Consider the following 17,174-nt stretch of genomic DNA (forward strand, 5'->3'; position numbering starts at 1 on the left):
CGCTCCGGGCGATGACCCCGGGCGGGAGAGCCGCAGCTCCGCCGGTGCGCACCTCGCGCGGAGCGCTCCGCCCCGCGGCCGCTGCGCTCCCGTGCGAGCGGCAGCCGCGGGGCCGGGCTGTGCAAAGCCCCGGGCGCTGTGTGTTTGCGGGGCGGGCGGCGGTCGCTCCCCAGCCGCTGCCATAGCAGCGGGAGCCGGGGGCGGGTGCCCTCGTCCCGCGGGAGCGGCGGCGGGAAGGTGGCCGCGCTTGGCGGCCCGGGCAGCGCCAGCGCCAGTAGGAGCCGGCCGCCGTGCGGGGAGCACGATGCCGCAGGGGGTGCTGCGCGGCTCCGCCGCCGACCGGCGCGGTGCCCCGGAGACCGCCGTCCAGGTACCGCCCGGGCACCCCTGACGGTTTGCTCTGCCATCGGGGTTGTGGGGCACTCGTCTCTTGAGGGGTGCTCTGCGTCGGGAGGGAGGCTCTAAAGCTTGGGCCGGGGCTGACAGCGGTTATTCGTTTGTGTTGCAGGATTTCAAGGTGGGGAACCTCCTGGGGAAGGGCTCCTTCGCAGGGGTCTACAGAGCAGTATCCCTGAAAACTGGTCTGGAAGTGGCTATCAAAATGGTAAGGCAGCCAGCCAGGGAAGTCTGTGTCTTCCAAGAGACTCAACAAGGTCAAGTTGCAACAGGTTGTGGTTGTGACATTGGGCACTTATGCCTGGATTTATTGTTTGTATGTAACCGATCTTTAGATTAGGATTTGCTCCTGAAACATCCAGTACAATCAAAAAGACTGTGTTGATAATTAATAGAAACGCTTATATTGCTATTTAAAAAAACTTAAGCTCAAGTAGTCACTACTGGGTGGATCATCAGCCCTATAATTCTAATTCAGAAATTTGTGACCGGAATCACAGAATGTTAGGGATTGGAAGGGACCTCAAAAGATCATCTGGTCCAATCCCCCTGCCGGAGTAGGAACACCTAGATGAGGTTACATTTAGCACTACGTTTAGATTCCATGTGGCTGGAGAGGCCCTGGAAAATGTGCCTTCAAAAATTTGCCTTACTGCCAGGACAAACTCTGTTTGTGAAGGAAACTCACATCTTACAGGTGTTTTGCCAGATTTACTTACAATCTGTTATACTTTTATTTAGCCAGCTTTTTAATATTAACTATATTTAACATATCTGCCTAGTAAAATCAGAATTACATTTCTCTGTGTATTTCAGGAAACTTTGTTATTAGTGTTAGTATTGAAAATGTTAACATTTGTCTACTTTCTGACAGTTGTGTTTTCTTCCGTTTACCTATGGCGGTATCTAAAATACTTTTTTGTTCAAAGCATGTAGTAGGTTAAACTATATGAAAGCTTGCTTATGTTTAGAAGTCTTCAGGCACACATGGTTGAAAAATCTAACATTTCTAGTTTACTTAAAGCTAACGTGTGTGTAATCAGTGTTGCAGTGCTTGAAAAATATTCTGCGATCCATTTTCAGATAGACAAAAAAGCCATGCACAAAGTTGGGATGGTACAGAGAGTTCAAAATGAGGTGAAAATACATTGTCAGCTAAAGCATCCATCTATAATTGAGGTAAGAATCATGTTTTAGTAGAGAGGACTGTATATGTCACTTGCTGTGTAGTCTACAAAATGTATTTTATTTTTTTCACTTGTTTTTGTGTTCTAGCTCTATAACTATTTTGAGGATAGCAACTATGTGTACTTGATACTTGAGATGTGTCACAATGGTGAAATGAGCAGATACATAAAGAACAGAAAGAAACCCTTTTCAGAAGAAGAAGGTGAGATTTTTTTTTTTCTGTGTAGCTCTCTTTGCATTAATGTTTCGTGTTATTCAATACATATTTAATTCTAGTGAAAGGACATTTAAAACTGCCATTACTCTGAACCTGTTTGTGTAGCTGATGATCTTCTGATAAGGGATAAACTAGAGATTAATTACTATCAGAATGGTTGGGGTTGAAAGGGACCTGTGGAGATCATCTAGTCCAACCCACTCACTAAAGCAGGTTCACCAGAGCAGATCACACAGGAATGTGTTCAGGTGGGTCTTGAATGTCTCCAGAGGAGACTCCACAACCTCTCTGGGCAGCCTGTTCCAGTGCTCTGGCACCCTCAAAGTAAAGAAGCTTCTCCTCATATTCATTTGGGACCTCCTGTGCTTCAGTCTGTGCCTGTTGCCCCTCATCCTATCATTGGGCACCACTGAAAGGAGTCTGGTCCCTTCCTCTTGGTATCCACCCTTGAGATATTTATAAACGTTTATGAGATCCCCTCTCAGCCTTCTCTTCTCCAGGCTGAACAGACCCAGCTCACTCAGTCTCTCTTCATAAGAAAGATGCTCTAGACCCCTCATCATCTTCGTAGCCGCCGCTGGACTCCCTCCAGTAATTCCTTGTTCTTCTTAAACTGGGGAGCCCAGTACTGGGTACAGTACTCCAGATGCGGCCTCACCAGTGCAGAGTAGACGGGGAGGAGAACCTCCCTCTGTTACACACATTCACTTGAATTTATGTATACTTTTGTTTCTGTTTATGCCATTTTACAGCGATGTGTGCTGTTTGGGGTTTAAAAAAACCCAGTGTTCTTAGAAGGCAGAGGTATGTAGAAGGTAAAGCTTACCTTTGCACATAAAATTATGTTGAAGTATAGGTCAAGACTGAGAAGTTCCACAGAGGAAAACTGGCAACTTCATATTCACGGATTTGCCTTCTTTGTGTTGTGTATCTTCACCTCAGTACTCCTGTATTACGTGTCACCAGTTAGGAAGTCTTCCAGGTTACAGTTGGCCTTATGTGGTACCATTGGACATATTTGCTGTGTGTGGAAATGAAAATGATGCAGGTAACTGTGTTACTTAAGGGCTGAGTTAGCAAGGAAATGTCTAATTTGACAATCCAGCAAGCATTTTTGAACGATTGGCAACTGAGGAGAAATTCTGCTATGGTTTTTGCTCCATTTCTTATGGAAAGCACTGAAAAACCTGTCTTCCCTTGAAAGTTCATTGTAAGAGTGGTTCTAAACCATAAAATTTTCTATATTACTCTTTTGAATAGTATTTTGAGAAAATAATTTTGGAAAAAAAAAAAAATTGCACTTTTGAATTTACTAATGTTTCTTTTTCTTGCAGTTGAGAGTGAGGGGATTTAAGTTAGAACACTGAAAACCTATCCAGAACAGTGCAATTAAAAAAAAAAAAAAAAGAAAAAGACAGCAGAGCAAGCTGCTGTGTATGATGTTTGAGGGCACAGCCAAACAAGCTGTTCTGGTTTCAGCTGATCTGGATTCAGTGGTTATTGCCTCTACTGCTTCCAGAATTACCATGCTAGTCATCTCTTGCACAGTTCTTCCAGTTGAACTGCTTCTCTATCAGTTTCCTATCTGTGAAACTACTATATACATGAATTTTTTGGAGCCCGGATCACAGGACTAGACTGAAGGGGTACTGCTTTACAGGCATCGTCTGTTTAATTCAGCTCTGCTCCAGCAAAAATAGTTCATCTGATGGTACCTTAGTTCTAAAAGCTGATAAATCACTGACCTGGATAAAGAAGTCTCTTTGAGGAGTGGTTTCTACTAATGTTTGTTACTCATCAGTCTTTGCCATCTGCTAAAAGAAAAAGGAACATTGTAAATTGTTTGCTCTAGAAATAATAATTCTTAATTTCTGTAATTGCAACATCGTAATAAATGGTACTTTTTCAGCCTGGATGAGGCTTTGTCATTCCTGCTATAAGCTAGAACTCTTGAATATTCCCTGAAGGTCTAACGTAATAGAACAGAAAGACTATCCCAGTATCATGAATTTAGAAGTTTTTGAGAAATTGAAATACTACTAGCCTTCTCAGTTTGCTAATGATAAAACAAATATAATCCAAGTTCTTTCCTGTATTCTATAATCTGCATATAGTGGTGAAGCTGCTTGATTTTGTGTATTTGCTGTTTCTGAAAGTGTGGAGTAACTTAACTTTTAAAATTCTTAAGAACCTTATTTTAAAATAAGTTTAGGCCAATTGAAAATATCTCCAGTCCTGTTTATATTATTCTGTTAGTAAAGAATCAAATCTGATTACTGCATTACATTTTTTTATCAACTGTTTTACAACAGTGATACCACGTTGCCTAAAGCAGGGGTGTCAAACTCATTTCCATCGGGCACCACATCAGCCTCACGGTTGCCTTCAAAGGGCCAAATGTAATTTTAGGACTGTATAAATGTAGGAGTAGTTACTACTTCTGATGTGGCCCTGGTGAAAATGAGTTTGACACCCCTGGCTTAAAGCAAAAAGCAGAAAGTTGGTTTCAGTCTCAGTAGCATGATACTTGAACATCCTTATAATATCCTTATTATTTAAAAAAATTTTAAAAAGCAAAGACCCGTAAGAGACTTCAAAAACCTCCTGACAGCTATGATTTCAATTATATGACTAAAACATCTGGTTTTGTGTTTTGACAGCCCGACACTTCTTGCATCAAATTATCACGGGTATGCTGTATCTTCATTCTCATGGAATACTGCACCGGGACCTCACCCTTTCTAATATCTTACTCACCTGTAATATGAATGTCAAGATTGCAGATTTTGGACTAGCAACTCAGCTGAAAATGCCTCATGAAAAACATTACACCATGTGTGGAACTCCAAATTACATTTCTCCAGAGATAGCCACAAGGAGTCCACATGGACTTGAATCTGATGTGTGGTCTTTGGGCTGTATGTTTTACACTCTTCTTATTGGAAAGCCACCTTTTGACACCGACACGGTCAAGAACACATTGAATAAAGTCGTGTTAGCAGATTATGAAATGCCAACCTTTTTATCAAGAGAGGCGCAAGACCTTATACATAGGTTACTTCGCAAAAATCCAGCAGATCGTTTGAGTCTTTCATCAGTGTTAGATCATCCTTTTATGTCCAGATGTAGCTCTGCACGGAGCAAAGATTTGGGAACTTCAGAAGATTCCATGGACAGTGGAAATGCTACCATCTCGACAACCTTCACAGGGTCTTCCAGCATCAGTACCAGTGGTTGTTTGAAGGAAAAGAAGAAGCTATTAGTTGGACAGCCACTCCCAAATAAAATAACTTTTTTTCCTAAAAACAAAAGTTCCAGTAATACTTCATCTGTAGATGAAAGTGGTTCTTTTCCTCAGTGGGGAATTCTAGGAAAAGAAATCAGCAGGGGAAGAACCATGCAACTTGCTGAAGAGAGACCACATTCACGCTACCTCCGAAGAGCCCACTCTTCAGATAGGTCTGGCACATCCCATAGTCAGGCTCAAGGTGTATCAAATATTGTTGAGAGATGTCACTCTATGGAACTGCTTTCTAAGCCTAGAACAAGGGAAAATACAGAATGCTTTTCACCTGCAAACAGCTATACTGATGTAGGAGAAATATTTAAGGAGAAGACTTCAAGTAGCTCTGGTTCGTTTGAAAGGCAAATATCTCCACCTGTAAAAGATCAACCACAGTAAGAATCAGTTTTTGTTACGATAAAATTTAGAGCTGCCTTGTATGTTAAATGCATGCCATTTCCTGTAACTAAGCTGTAGTAAGTCACTCTCCATCTCTTAAAGTACTCTTTTTAAATGCTTGATTATAGGAGAGTCTCTTACAGCTATGGTTAACCCACACAGCAATCTTAAATGCAAGGTTCTAAGACCTAAATTAGATGCTTATATTCTGTGGTGTGTTTATTTTGGTGGTGTTGTGTGTGTGTGGTTTTTTGTGTTTGTGTGTTGGTGTGTGTGATGTGGTGCGTGTTTTTTTTCTTTTTTTGTAATAACTGAATCCTTGCCAATGCCAAAGTAATGATCATCATAAAAAGAAAGTATAGACAGGTACAGGCTCCAGAGATGGAAAACCTCGCAGGAGCTCAGTGTGAATTTACAACAGATCAGTGATTCTGCAGTAACCGTTGTGTGTATTCTTTAGTCCTGAATATGGGGATTATATAACAGCTTGGGTTCACCTGTGACTACATATATGTCATTGTCTAAAAAGCTGGTGAAGCCTAGTTTTGGGGACTTACTATATTTTATATAAGCTCAAATTATTTTAGGTGATAAGATTGTGTAACTTTTATTTTGCAGCTCAAATTATCTTTGCCCAATGAAGCCCCAGGTTGGTTTGTTTGAGCAGAAGTCCCAGGCTGAAACAATGCAGCAGTGGCTTGGAAACATGCAAACAAATGGTGTGTTACTAATCAGCTGTGGATATTTTTGCGCTCAAGTTGGAGTAGTGACTTTTAACTGTCTCTGTGTTTTTCTATATTTTATTTCTTTAAACTTGTGACAGAAGGGATATCTGTATGGCCAAGTAACTGTGATACCAGCGTATAGTGTTGGCACACTAGATAACACCAATTGGATGTTAACAGAGGCTGCTGCAGACAGACTTTTTTTCTGAATGAAAAGCATGGTAGACCCTAAACTGACTTGTCACTGCAAAAAATTGACATGGATATTGAAAGAGGCAGAATGATTTCCAGCATCAATAACCTGTAGAATCATTCTTAAGCAAGAAATATCCCATTGAAAACATTTTGTTCTCTTTTTGGACTAAGCTGTAAGATTTTTTGTTTCCTAAGGCAGGAATTAATTTCAGGAGGTTTTGTAGTTAGTGTTACTCTTGAGCTGTTGGGTTGGTATAATGAGCTGTATGTAACTGCCTTCATAAGAGTGAAGAAACTGAATACTACTTAAAATGAGGTCATTCTCTTCTTTTAGTATTTTAGAAAAAAAAAAGGGGGAGGAAAACACAATTCTAGAACCTGGCATTAGTTATTCAGTTGTGACCTGAAATGTGTAAGTATAAATATATGACAGAAGATTGGCAGCTGACTCAAAAACTCGTTAACTAACTGTTAATTTAGTTGTGCAAATACACCTTAAGAGAAAATGAGACCTCAGTGAATGAGAAAGATAATAAGGCTGCAGAAGGAGGGGTGGAGGAAAGGACAAAAGACACAGAATGGAAGGAGGTGTTCTTTGTCGCGCATCATATTACATCATTTACGAATAATGTAATTCAATCATAAAACTGAATCAGAAATCTATTCTGGCCTTTTTCATTTTGATATTACTGGACTCCTTCCTGTCTACAGGGAATTGGAATCATATGACATATGGTCTGAATAATCCTATTTAATTTTTGGTCCCTTCTCAACTGTTCTACAACATGGCAGGAGGAGTGTATTACTTGTCTGGGTGAGGTGAAAGTTGATCAAGGGCTTAAATATCAAAACTAGGGAAGCAGTTATAGGAAGTTTAAATATAAAAATAGGGGGTTTTTTTCATCTTTTTAACAAGTGACTGGAAATCAAACAAGGGGTTTGGAGTGTCTATTTAACACTTTGAGTACTAAGACCTCTGGTTCATGTTAAAACACTAGTTAGCTAAACTGAAACTTAAGTGAACCTATAATAGGTACTGGTGGCTATCTGAATGTCAAGTAAACTGTTTTTCAACTAATTCTTGTTTAAGTATCTGTTTGAACAATCTTTGAATCTACAATGTACCTTTATGATGCTTTCAGTTCAGCTGACACCACCTGCAGACCTAACTGGCAACAGTAATGCACATGGAGGTTTTCGGTATCATCTGGATGTGCAGCAAGATGCATCAAGACATGCATGGAACACCTTAAAAGATATAAGGAATCATGATGCATCTGTTGACTGTCCACATTCTTTAAACCAGAGAAACCCAAAGAAATACGTCCCTGGAGTTCTCTGCAAATCTGAGAAAATTCAACCATCTTCTTCAACATGTGGCCTTTGGTCACCTTCAGAACAAAACCAAACATGGGGCAAAGAACCACCAGCACAACAGAAACCTACACTGCGAAGTACAGTATCACCTCTCAACGCTCAAAGGCTAAAACCGCTTAGGCAAAAAACAAAAAATGCGGTGGTATGTATCAGTTCTTAAAACGGAAACGATTTAAGTATTAAATGTAGTGTGAATATCTCTTAAAAGTCACTTGGTAAACCAGAACCATTTGTTTTTATAAAACTTAATCCATAATAATTTGATTTAAAGTTATATTAGTAAGATGCACCTTAGTTTCTGTATATGGAACACTGCAACTTCATGGTCACTTCCTGCAAATAGTGACATGGCATTGCTTTTTAGTTCACAAGCAAAGAAACGGTAGGTAGACCTAACAAATGGTAAATGCATATATACTTCCTGCAGTTCTAAACTTCTGTACTGCTTAGCTGTAGAAGTTGCATTTAAGCTTTCAACATTAGGATTTTAACTGTGTCAAACACATGAAACACAGATTAGATAAATAACTGGATTAGAAATGAAAATTGTCTTACTCCCATGTAAAAACTTGAATATTGTTCCTACAGTGCTGCTTTTTCCCTGTCTTATGGTGGGAAAGCAAAACACATTCCATTAATCCTTACTGATAATACAAATTTTTTTGTTGTTTTGTTCCTGGTATCGCCCTTTTGCCTTTTGTTCCATTTCTTAGTCTTGCTCATCCTGTCGTGTTTCCCCCTAGCCCCCCAATCTGGTTTTTAAAAAAGAAAATAATATAATAGAGCTGACCTGTCTTCATTTGATTTGTCAGTTAGGAAGCCACACCCTCACTGACCAGGCTTATAGCCTTCGATTATGTTGAAATGTTTTGTTTTCATAGCACTAATAGCAAAAGTTACTGTAAGAAGCATTTATAAGTTTGCAGCACATTTGACGAAGAAGAAAACTTTTTTGTAAGCATTTGTGAAAAAAACGCGCTCTTATTTTGCCAGAAAGCAAAGGTCTTTTTTGTCTAACCTGTATTTAATATATTTTAGGTGAGCATTCTAGATACTGGAGAAGTGTGTATGGAGTTTCTAAAAGAACACCATTCACAAGAGCTTGTGAAAGAAGTTCTCAGAATATCTTCTGATGGAAATGTGGTATGTTTTCAGTTTCTTTATTGTTGTATAAAGGGCTTAAGAGTATTTTGTTCTTTCAGAGTGGGGTTTTTTTTAATTTTCTTTGAAGTGATTATTTGTTTGGAAATGCAATGTTTACATATGCACAAGTGTAGACTTCTTCCCCCTCCCTGTAGTACAGCTACACAAATAGAGGTAGAAAGCAATTATTTCGGAGCAAAATTGGACTTGGCTATTGGAATAGGTGAGGAATTGTTGAAAAACTGCTGCTGTTAAATAATTACTTAGGAATAGAGCGTTCATGGTAAATTATGGTAAACAATTAAGCTGTGACTTATTTCCATACCTGTTAAATGTAGGGAGTGCTGTAGTAAATTGCAACTGTAAATGCAATTTTTTTCCCTTTTTGTAGATTGCAGTTTATCATCCAAATGAAGGAAGAGGTTTCCTTCTTGATGACAGACCTCCTGCTCCTCCTGAAGACATCTGTATGTATAACTTTGACAACTTGCCAGGTAATCTGAAGTTTAATTTAAAATGATGACTATTAATGTGATTTTTAAGTGAATTTTGTTTGAGACTTTTTAGCTTTTAGCCACTATATTTTGGGTAGTTGTGAAGACAAAACTCATTTGAGAATAAGATTCAAGCTACAGTTTAACTGGAAACTGGATTTTGAAACTTCACATGAAAGTGTAAATTCACAGGTTTTAATTCATTTGAAATGGAAATTATAAGGAGTCATCCCTTTTCAGTGTAGTGTGCTAAAATTAAAGCTTTCATATTCTTCTCATCCATATGTTTAAATATGAATGGAAGAAACATTATCAAGTCATTTTTAAAACAGCAACTTTACTTTGTGCTTCCTAATACTCATAACTTGAGGGAGAAGGCAAAAAAATATGTATTTGAAAGCATCGACACAGTATTTAATGTGGACAGCTGAAGAAGAGATATAAGCTAACTATAAGGTCTTAGGAGACAAGCAGACCGATCTACTAGAGATTAGACAGGTTTTACATAAAGCCAGGAAGCCAGTGAGACTGTGATATCAAGTTAAATGTTATATGCAGCACTTTGCTTTACTATGTTGTTGAGGTTCTTAACTATGTTAATGGAACCTATTGAAGATGTGCACTTTTATAAGAGTTGGTGGAAAGACAAGTAAGCTTCTTTGAACGTATTTCTTTAAAGCACTTAAATATATTACTTGCAACCTTCAGCTATCAAGTACATATTTTAAATTAATTCTCTCCAAGGTGATGTGCAGTGTTTAATCTGATGACTTCTTGATCAAAGTTGTTGATTTTTTTTTTTTTTTTTTTTAATTTAAGAGAAGTACTGGAAAAAATACCAGTATGCAGCCAAGTTTGTGCAGTTGGTAAGAACAAAAACCCCCAAAGTTACGTTCTACACAAGATATGCCAAGTGCATGTTGATGGAAAATTCACCCACTGCAGACGTTGAAATTTGTTTTTATGATGGTATGTATTCATTTGTGCGATTATGCAAGTAGCTGTATCATTGAACACTTCAGGTTGAAGAAAATACTAGCACTCTGTCTTTATTCTACTCCACTCTGTCTTTACTCTAGCACTTGCAGATCAGTTTATTATTCATTAGGTTTTTTTACTGATACCTTCTTCAGGGAATACGTTACAAAAGTGTTGTTAAACTACACCTTGTTTTCATTCACAAGCTTTTCTTTGTATCTGTGTTTGATAGTTAATCTGCTTAGTGAGAGGTGTGTCCCTATTGCAAGCTTTCCATTGTTAAGTGAAGTAATAGTATTACCAAGACTGCTCACTGGAGGAGGGAACTGGCTGGCTTCTTGCCCTTCATAAGCTAAACTGCACTGACAATTGTTTTCTTACTGTAGACTACTGTCAGACAGTTTTATCTGCCACATGCATAGATTGGGGTCGATAGAATTTATGACAGAAAAAGACTTAACTAACAGCTCTGTGATTCAGTGTGGAACTGCTATTGAAAGAATGGGCATCTTTTTAAAAACCATATTCAAATTTGTGTTTTTGCAGTACTGTTAGAGATGTTTATTTTGTCTCAGATTAAGGTTTAGAAAGGTAGTTCTTAAGATATGTAATAAATGCATTATTTAACCCATTTAAGTAGTGATCTTTGGCCACAGAGGGCCTTCAGTTAACATCACAGTCCTAATTTAAGTGGCTTTCTCTTTCTGCTAGACGTAGAGCTGATGTAGGAGTCATTTTGTTCTTGCAGTAATTCTTAAGTCTGTGAGATACACTTTAGAGTAGAATGTACTGGCAGAAATCTATATTTCATAGATGCTGGTGTTTTATATGAATCAGACTAGAAATTTTTACATTTTTACAGGAGCAAAGATACACAAGACAGCTGGTATAACTCGTGTCATTGAAAAATCAGGGAAATCATTCACTTTGAAAGAAGAAAGCGAAGCAGGTTTGAAGAAGGAAATACAAGTATATATGGATCATGCAAATGAAGTAAGCTGTATTATATATACCTTTTCCAGTGCAAAGCAACCTGCTGAAAATTTGGTTTCTCTTTCATAGATGTGATTCCGATGTTCCTTTTCATATTTTTCATGACACTAATAAAAAGGGATGATAAAGTCTTTTTTGAAAGAGCAAATATTGATGTTGAGGTAACAATAACAATTCCTCACAATGAAGACTGTTAGAAGAAATTCTTACTAGTGTGTAAAGCAGGTTTGCCTGTCTGGTGAAGGGATTAAATGGAACAAATGAAGTGGCTTTACACAAGCTAACAAAAACCACACAAAACCAAAAATAAAAAATCAAAGTAGTAATAATAATAATAAAACCCCACAAAACACACAACAAAACATGCCCCCTCCCCCCAGCAAACAAACAAAACCACACATACACCACAACCTCAAACAAAAAAACACAACAAAAAACCCCACCTGACACGTGTTCAATTTGCCTGCCTGCTGTGCTTTCCTTCTCTTGCTTCATGTCAACCAGTTAGCAGTCACGAGTAATTTTTTGTCTATGAACTTAGGAAACAGTATAAATACAGTACAAATTTCCTATTCAGTCTTCCTTCTGTTCTGTTGTTTTCTGTTAACAGAATTCAGGGGTTTTCTAGTCCCTATCTAGTCCTAAGAAAGGGCAGGAGATGTGATTATTAAGAACATAATTCCAGATGTGCTGAAGTTATGAGAGATTCTTGCTGTAATATGTAGCTTTTTGAATTGCCTCCATGGCACGTGAGTGCAGTTATTATTGATATTCAGTGCTACTGAAAAAGCATTTCCTTGTGTAGGCTCACCTGCCACATTAAACTTGTATGAAATAGTTATACTGTTCTCTATTAAAAACTTTCACAAGTTCCTTCTCATTCCAGGGACATCGTATATGCCTTGCACTGGAATCTGCTGTTTTGGAAGAAGAAAAAAGGAATGAAAACATTCCATTTTTTCCAATAATTGTTGGAAGGTAATATTTCATTTGAAAATACTTATGCATTTGAATGCTCCCACTAAGCAGACTTACGCAGCAAATGTTTGCAGAAGCCAGGGTTGCTTAACAGAGGCTCATTGTCTTTAGCAACATAAACTTGATAGCACATATGAACACCTTATTTTGGACCTGCAAAGCCTCCTTTAATACAAAGACAAAATATACATGTGGATTTAGATTAAACCAGGTTAACAATTAACATGTGTAAAAACAAATCTGCAGAAGACTAGTGCCATCAAGTGCTTTATACAGTCCATGGTAAACTGAAGGAAAAGCAATGTTTTCTCTTTTCTTTCTTTAGTCTCTTTTGGAAAGATCTTTTCCCATTTTTTTCTCATTATTTTTCCAGAAAACCTGGCAATACTGAATCGCCACAGGCTCTAGCACCTCCACCACTGGACAACACAAACTCTTCAAAAGTTATGACACTGGATAGTAATATGGTAGCTGCCAGTTCTACTCCAGTCCAATCTCCAAACTGTACTCCTGTAAGTACACAAGAACACACAGTGGAAACTGTGCTCCAGTAGGAATTCAAATATTGCTGTTTTATTTCAACTGATGGAACTACATTTGTATGGATGTAGGCTTTTATTAACCCTTTGTGAGCATACTAACTCGAAATGTTAACTTTCATTTCAGCTAACTTCTGTACCTGGATTTAAGATCATCTGAAAAGTTAAAATCCTCCAAAACTTTCCCGGAAATGATTCCTGGGAACATAGTTTGAAAATTGTTTACTTATTTTACACAGCAGAGTCTTCAGTTTGTTTTGGAGAGCTTTGATGTGCCCTCAGGCCTGTGTATTGAATGATAGTCACAAAGAGCATTAGCACTTGAGGCTACTGTTCTGAAATAATCAAGTGTTAGAGACCCACCAAGATTCAATTGCTGTGTCACAACCCTGGTACAACTTCCCCAGCTGACTGAATTATATTGAAGTCTTGCATACTGAGTTAGTATCATCTTAACTTTGCTGAATATATGTGGGTCTGCACCTCTGGTCTTTCATTGTGTAGCACGTGTCCTTAGTGCAGAATGTGCCAGTTTTTGCTAGACTGAAATGAACCTGGCAACAAGAATTCCTTCGGGCTTCAGTACTGGCATTGATTTCTGCACTGACTTAAGGTTACCTGTCACCAAGTTCTAACTTGAGGGTTCAGGGTTCAATCTCATTCTTTTGTTTACCATATAGCAAACACTTTGGTCTTTTGTAAGACTTTCACTGTTTGCTTTCTGTTCTGGAATACGTATTTCTAAGCAAAATAACACAATAGCTGGTTGCCTTTCCATGTTACTCTTGTCTGTTTTTGTCAGTTTCTTTATACTTGAACTAATCTCTGTATCCTGAGGTACAGCTTGTTTCTTCTTTCAGGTTCCTGTAATTATCTGGATCCTGATCTCTTTCCTGACCAAGCTCTCCTATGTCAGAGACACCCCCCGACTTACATCTTTTCACTGAACCCTGAATCTTAAATACTGCTAAGCACACCACCTCATCTCTGTGACTATGAGAGGAGGTATCTGAGTAGAAGCAGACATTTCCTCCTGGACAGTAGTGGTAGTGTTGTCCTAAAGGCCTTCAGTGTTTGATCCTGTTTTTCTTCATTCTTCACTTTTTGTCTCTTTATAGCTATAACAGAATCTGTATATGCTATAGAACTATTACGGTTTAATATTCTAGTTTCCAATTAATAGCAATGTTCATATTTCTGTAAAATATTGGCCAGGTGGTCATCTGGAAGAGGGCTATTTTATAATCTAATGTGCTGAACGTTTTTCCTGAAAATGGACGGGGCTTTCTGACGGTCATATAAGGAAAAATGGGGTTTAAAATATTAAAAGTCTGCTTAGGGAAGGCAATTCCTTTGTGAGTACTAGGAAGCAGTAGAAAAACTGTCATCATACTTAAGTCATAAAATCTGCAGAGTTTTTATAACATAATGCTGTTAAATGAAGCATACTGGCTAAATCTGCCTGTATATGTGAAAAGATTTTAAAAAGGTGGTAACTGACCACTATAGCTGGTGCATAGTCAGTTGGATTAAGAGTAAGGCTGCTAATACTGTACATTTCTGTGTTTTAGGTGGTATCATATGAAAAGTCTACATTTATGACTAATGCTGTGGAAACCACGTGCTCTTCTGTTCATCAAACAGAATGCAGTCCAAATTCAGCCCAACTTCTAAAGTCTGTCTTTGTGAAAAATGTTGGTTGGGCTTCTCAGGTGAGAAATGAATACTAATAACAGAGGAAAAGTCTGGTTTTTTTCATATTAAATTCAAGATCTATATTTTTAAGTCATTACCTTTAACTTGATTTGTGAGGAATACATTCAGTTGTGCTTGCTAATTTAAATCGGAAAATCAGTATGTGGAAGGATCCTTCCAAATAAGCATCTTTGATAAATACCATGGTGAATTATATGAATAGAAGAAACCAAAATAACAGTTCAGTATTTCAGTTCCACTTATCACAATTTTCCTGTGGTTATTATTGCTTCTAAATGTTTTCTATCATTTAAATTTGACTCTAGTAAAAAAATGAAGCTGCTAAGCTTACATATTTTCACTCATGTAAAAGTGTCATGACAGTGTTTTTAACATAAATATATCAGATCTGTACAAGACAAATTAATCTGCCTACACAACAGGAAAAGCTGGTTTCTTACAGTGAAGTTTTTCCTCTGCTTTTCCGTGGGATCAGCTTTAGATTTAAAAAATGGTTCTCTGCAATCCAGATAAAGTAAGCTTCCTGTCCCAACAGAAAAAGTGTGCTTTGTACATAAAAGCTTTGAAATGTGTATAGCTATGAACTCTCACAAATGGGCCTTCTATTTCATGTTTGGTCATATTTACAATTTCTCTAGGAATGGGTAAGTCAAAGGTACTTTAAGTCTCATGGAAAAAAATTACTAAAGCTGAGTATCTGAAACCTTAGGAAGTCTGATTCTTGAGACTGCATGAGACTACTTACTCCAAAGTAGCATACCTGCAATCTTTATCTTTGAAAGAGTGACCTAGATACCAAAATCACTTCAGCAATTCTAGAACACTATCAGCTTCAATTATTAGAAAAAATTCTAGGTATGTAATCTTGTATTTTTGTCCTCAAACCATAACACAACTTCTCTCATTAGCTGACCAGTGGAGCAGTATGGGTTCAGTTCAATGATGGATCCCAACTGGTAGCCCAAGCAGGTGTTTCTTCTATCACTTATACGTCTCCAGATGGCCAGACAACTAGGTGAGCTATTACTGCTATAAAAATAGTTGTTTCCTGTCAAGTGCAAGACTGTTATATATAAGGTAAACTTCATAGCTGCTATTCATTTTGTTTTGTAAATAATAAAACTTGGCTTTCCAGGAACTTCTCAGTTGATTAGCTTAATAAATAAACACAGAGAAACACCTACAGCTTTGATTGAACTTTGGATAACAAATGAATTTAAAAAAAAAAAAAAGAGCTGGGAATGCACATATACTTTTGGTCTCCAGAGTACAGCCACTGTTCATGTATAGTGTTTAAAAGAGGGAGGAGGAGAAAAGTAAGGCTTTATTTATTTTTTTTTTATAATCGTAGCTTAGGGAGATAGCATATCAACATTGATGCATAGACCTGAAGTGCTTTGATATTTTCCTAATCTGGGACACATTTTTTGGTTTAAATATGTATCGGAAAGGGGGGCCTGGCTTTAAGCCATTGAGCTCCAATTAATAATGTCTCTAGTTACACTTTAACATCTATTTGATTTAGTGGTTTGCCTATTTACAGACAAGTTTTGAAATGATTATACTGTCCTGAAATAATTTATTTCAAGCATCTGAATTTTGTATGCTCATTTGCCTTTCTAGGTATGGAGAAAATGATAAGTTGCCAGAATACATCAAGGAGAAGCTGCACTGTCTGTCGTCTATTCTTGTGATGTTTACCAATCCAGCGGGTCCCCACTGATTAAAGCAAAGCAGGTGTCAGGACACAAGAGCTTAATAAACTCACTCACTGACTTTCAAGTAAAGCGACTCATGTTACTCAGCTTATGCAGAAACTCTTTCAAAAGCTGGTAAAAAATGAGGAAGGGAAGGGCTGCTCTGTTTACATGTAGCAATATGCTTGTTAAGTATCTTACAAAACATGTTTTTTCTTACAATGATGGACAAACTTGCTCAAGCAAAACTTTGAGGAACTTAGTACTAGATAACATGAAGTTTTTGGAAAAAATCTGAGTTTGTTGTATTTTTGTCTTCCCCCACTGCTTACTCAGTGCCAACAATCAAGGAAAATGCATCTGTGCTGTCAAAGTGTTTGTATTGTAAATAAGTTATTTTTACATCTTATGAGTAATATATGTAAATATGTATATGTTTTATAACTTTTTTATTTTTTTGTAGCAGCAGCTTTTAACTTCCCTGCACAAGCATTTTATAAAAAAAAGAAAATAAATGCAGTGGTAATTGTCCAGATCTATTTATTTGTTTCATGTTCAAGTGATGGTTTACTAAGAGCCCTTTCCTCTAAGTCTTAAGCTCAATTTATAAAAGGAAGAGTTCAGGAGAAACAGTATAAAATTGTTGCACAAAGTTACTTCTAACTTGATGAACTGGAAAATTGCACTGTGTTTTCAATATTTAATATTTTACCTCTGGGCTACAGCTGACTAAGACTAGGAGCACAGTTGAGAGGAAAGCAAACTACACAACTGCAGTAACTGACTCAGTTTGTTACCTTGTAGGAATTTTATTAACTTTAGATATTTTGACCTTGTCTTACACATTATCAATCAC

General features: G+C 37.7%; 1 protein-coding gene across 1 annotated transcript; it reads left to right on the forward strand.

Annotated features, from left to right (window-relative positions):
* The first annotated feature begins 304 nt into the window (after window positions 1-304).
* Window positions 305-16,654, forward strand: PLK4 (polo like kinase 4). The gene is made up of 17 exons (XM_065634257.1): window positions 305-370; window positions 509-604; window positions 1,480-1,575; window positions 1,672-1,786; window positions 4,462-5,479; window positions 6,102-6,202; window positions 7,546-7,922; window positions 8,819-8,923; window positions 9,315-9,417; window positions 10,237-10,386; window positions 11,258-11,388; window positions 12,275-12,366; window positions 12,740-12,878; window positions 14,426-14,428; window positions 14,477-14,617; window positions 15,530-15,636; window positions 16,245-16,654. The coding sequence occupies exons 1-17, from the start codon at window positions 305-307 to the stop codon at window positions 16,342-16,344; spliced, it is 2,940 nt and encodes a 979-aa protein (XP_065490329.1). The 3' UTR covers window positions 16,345-16,654.
* Window positions 16,655-17,174: the final 520 nt, after the last annotated feature.

This window comes from Caloenas nicobarica, chromosome 4, assembly GCF_036013445.1.
Source record: "Caloenas nicobarica isolate bCalNic1 chromosome 4, bCalNic1.hap1, whole genome shotgun sequence".
NCBI lineage: Eukaryota > Metazoa > Chordata > Aves > Columbiformes > Columbidae > Caloenas > Caloenas nicobarica.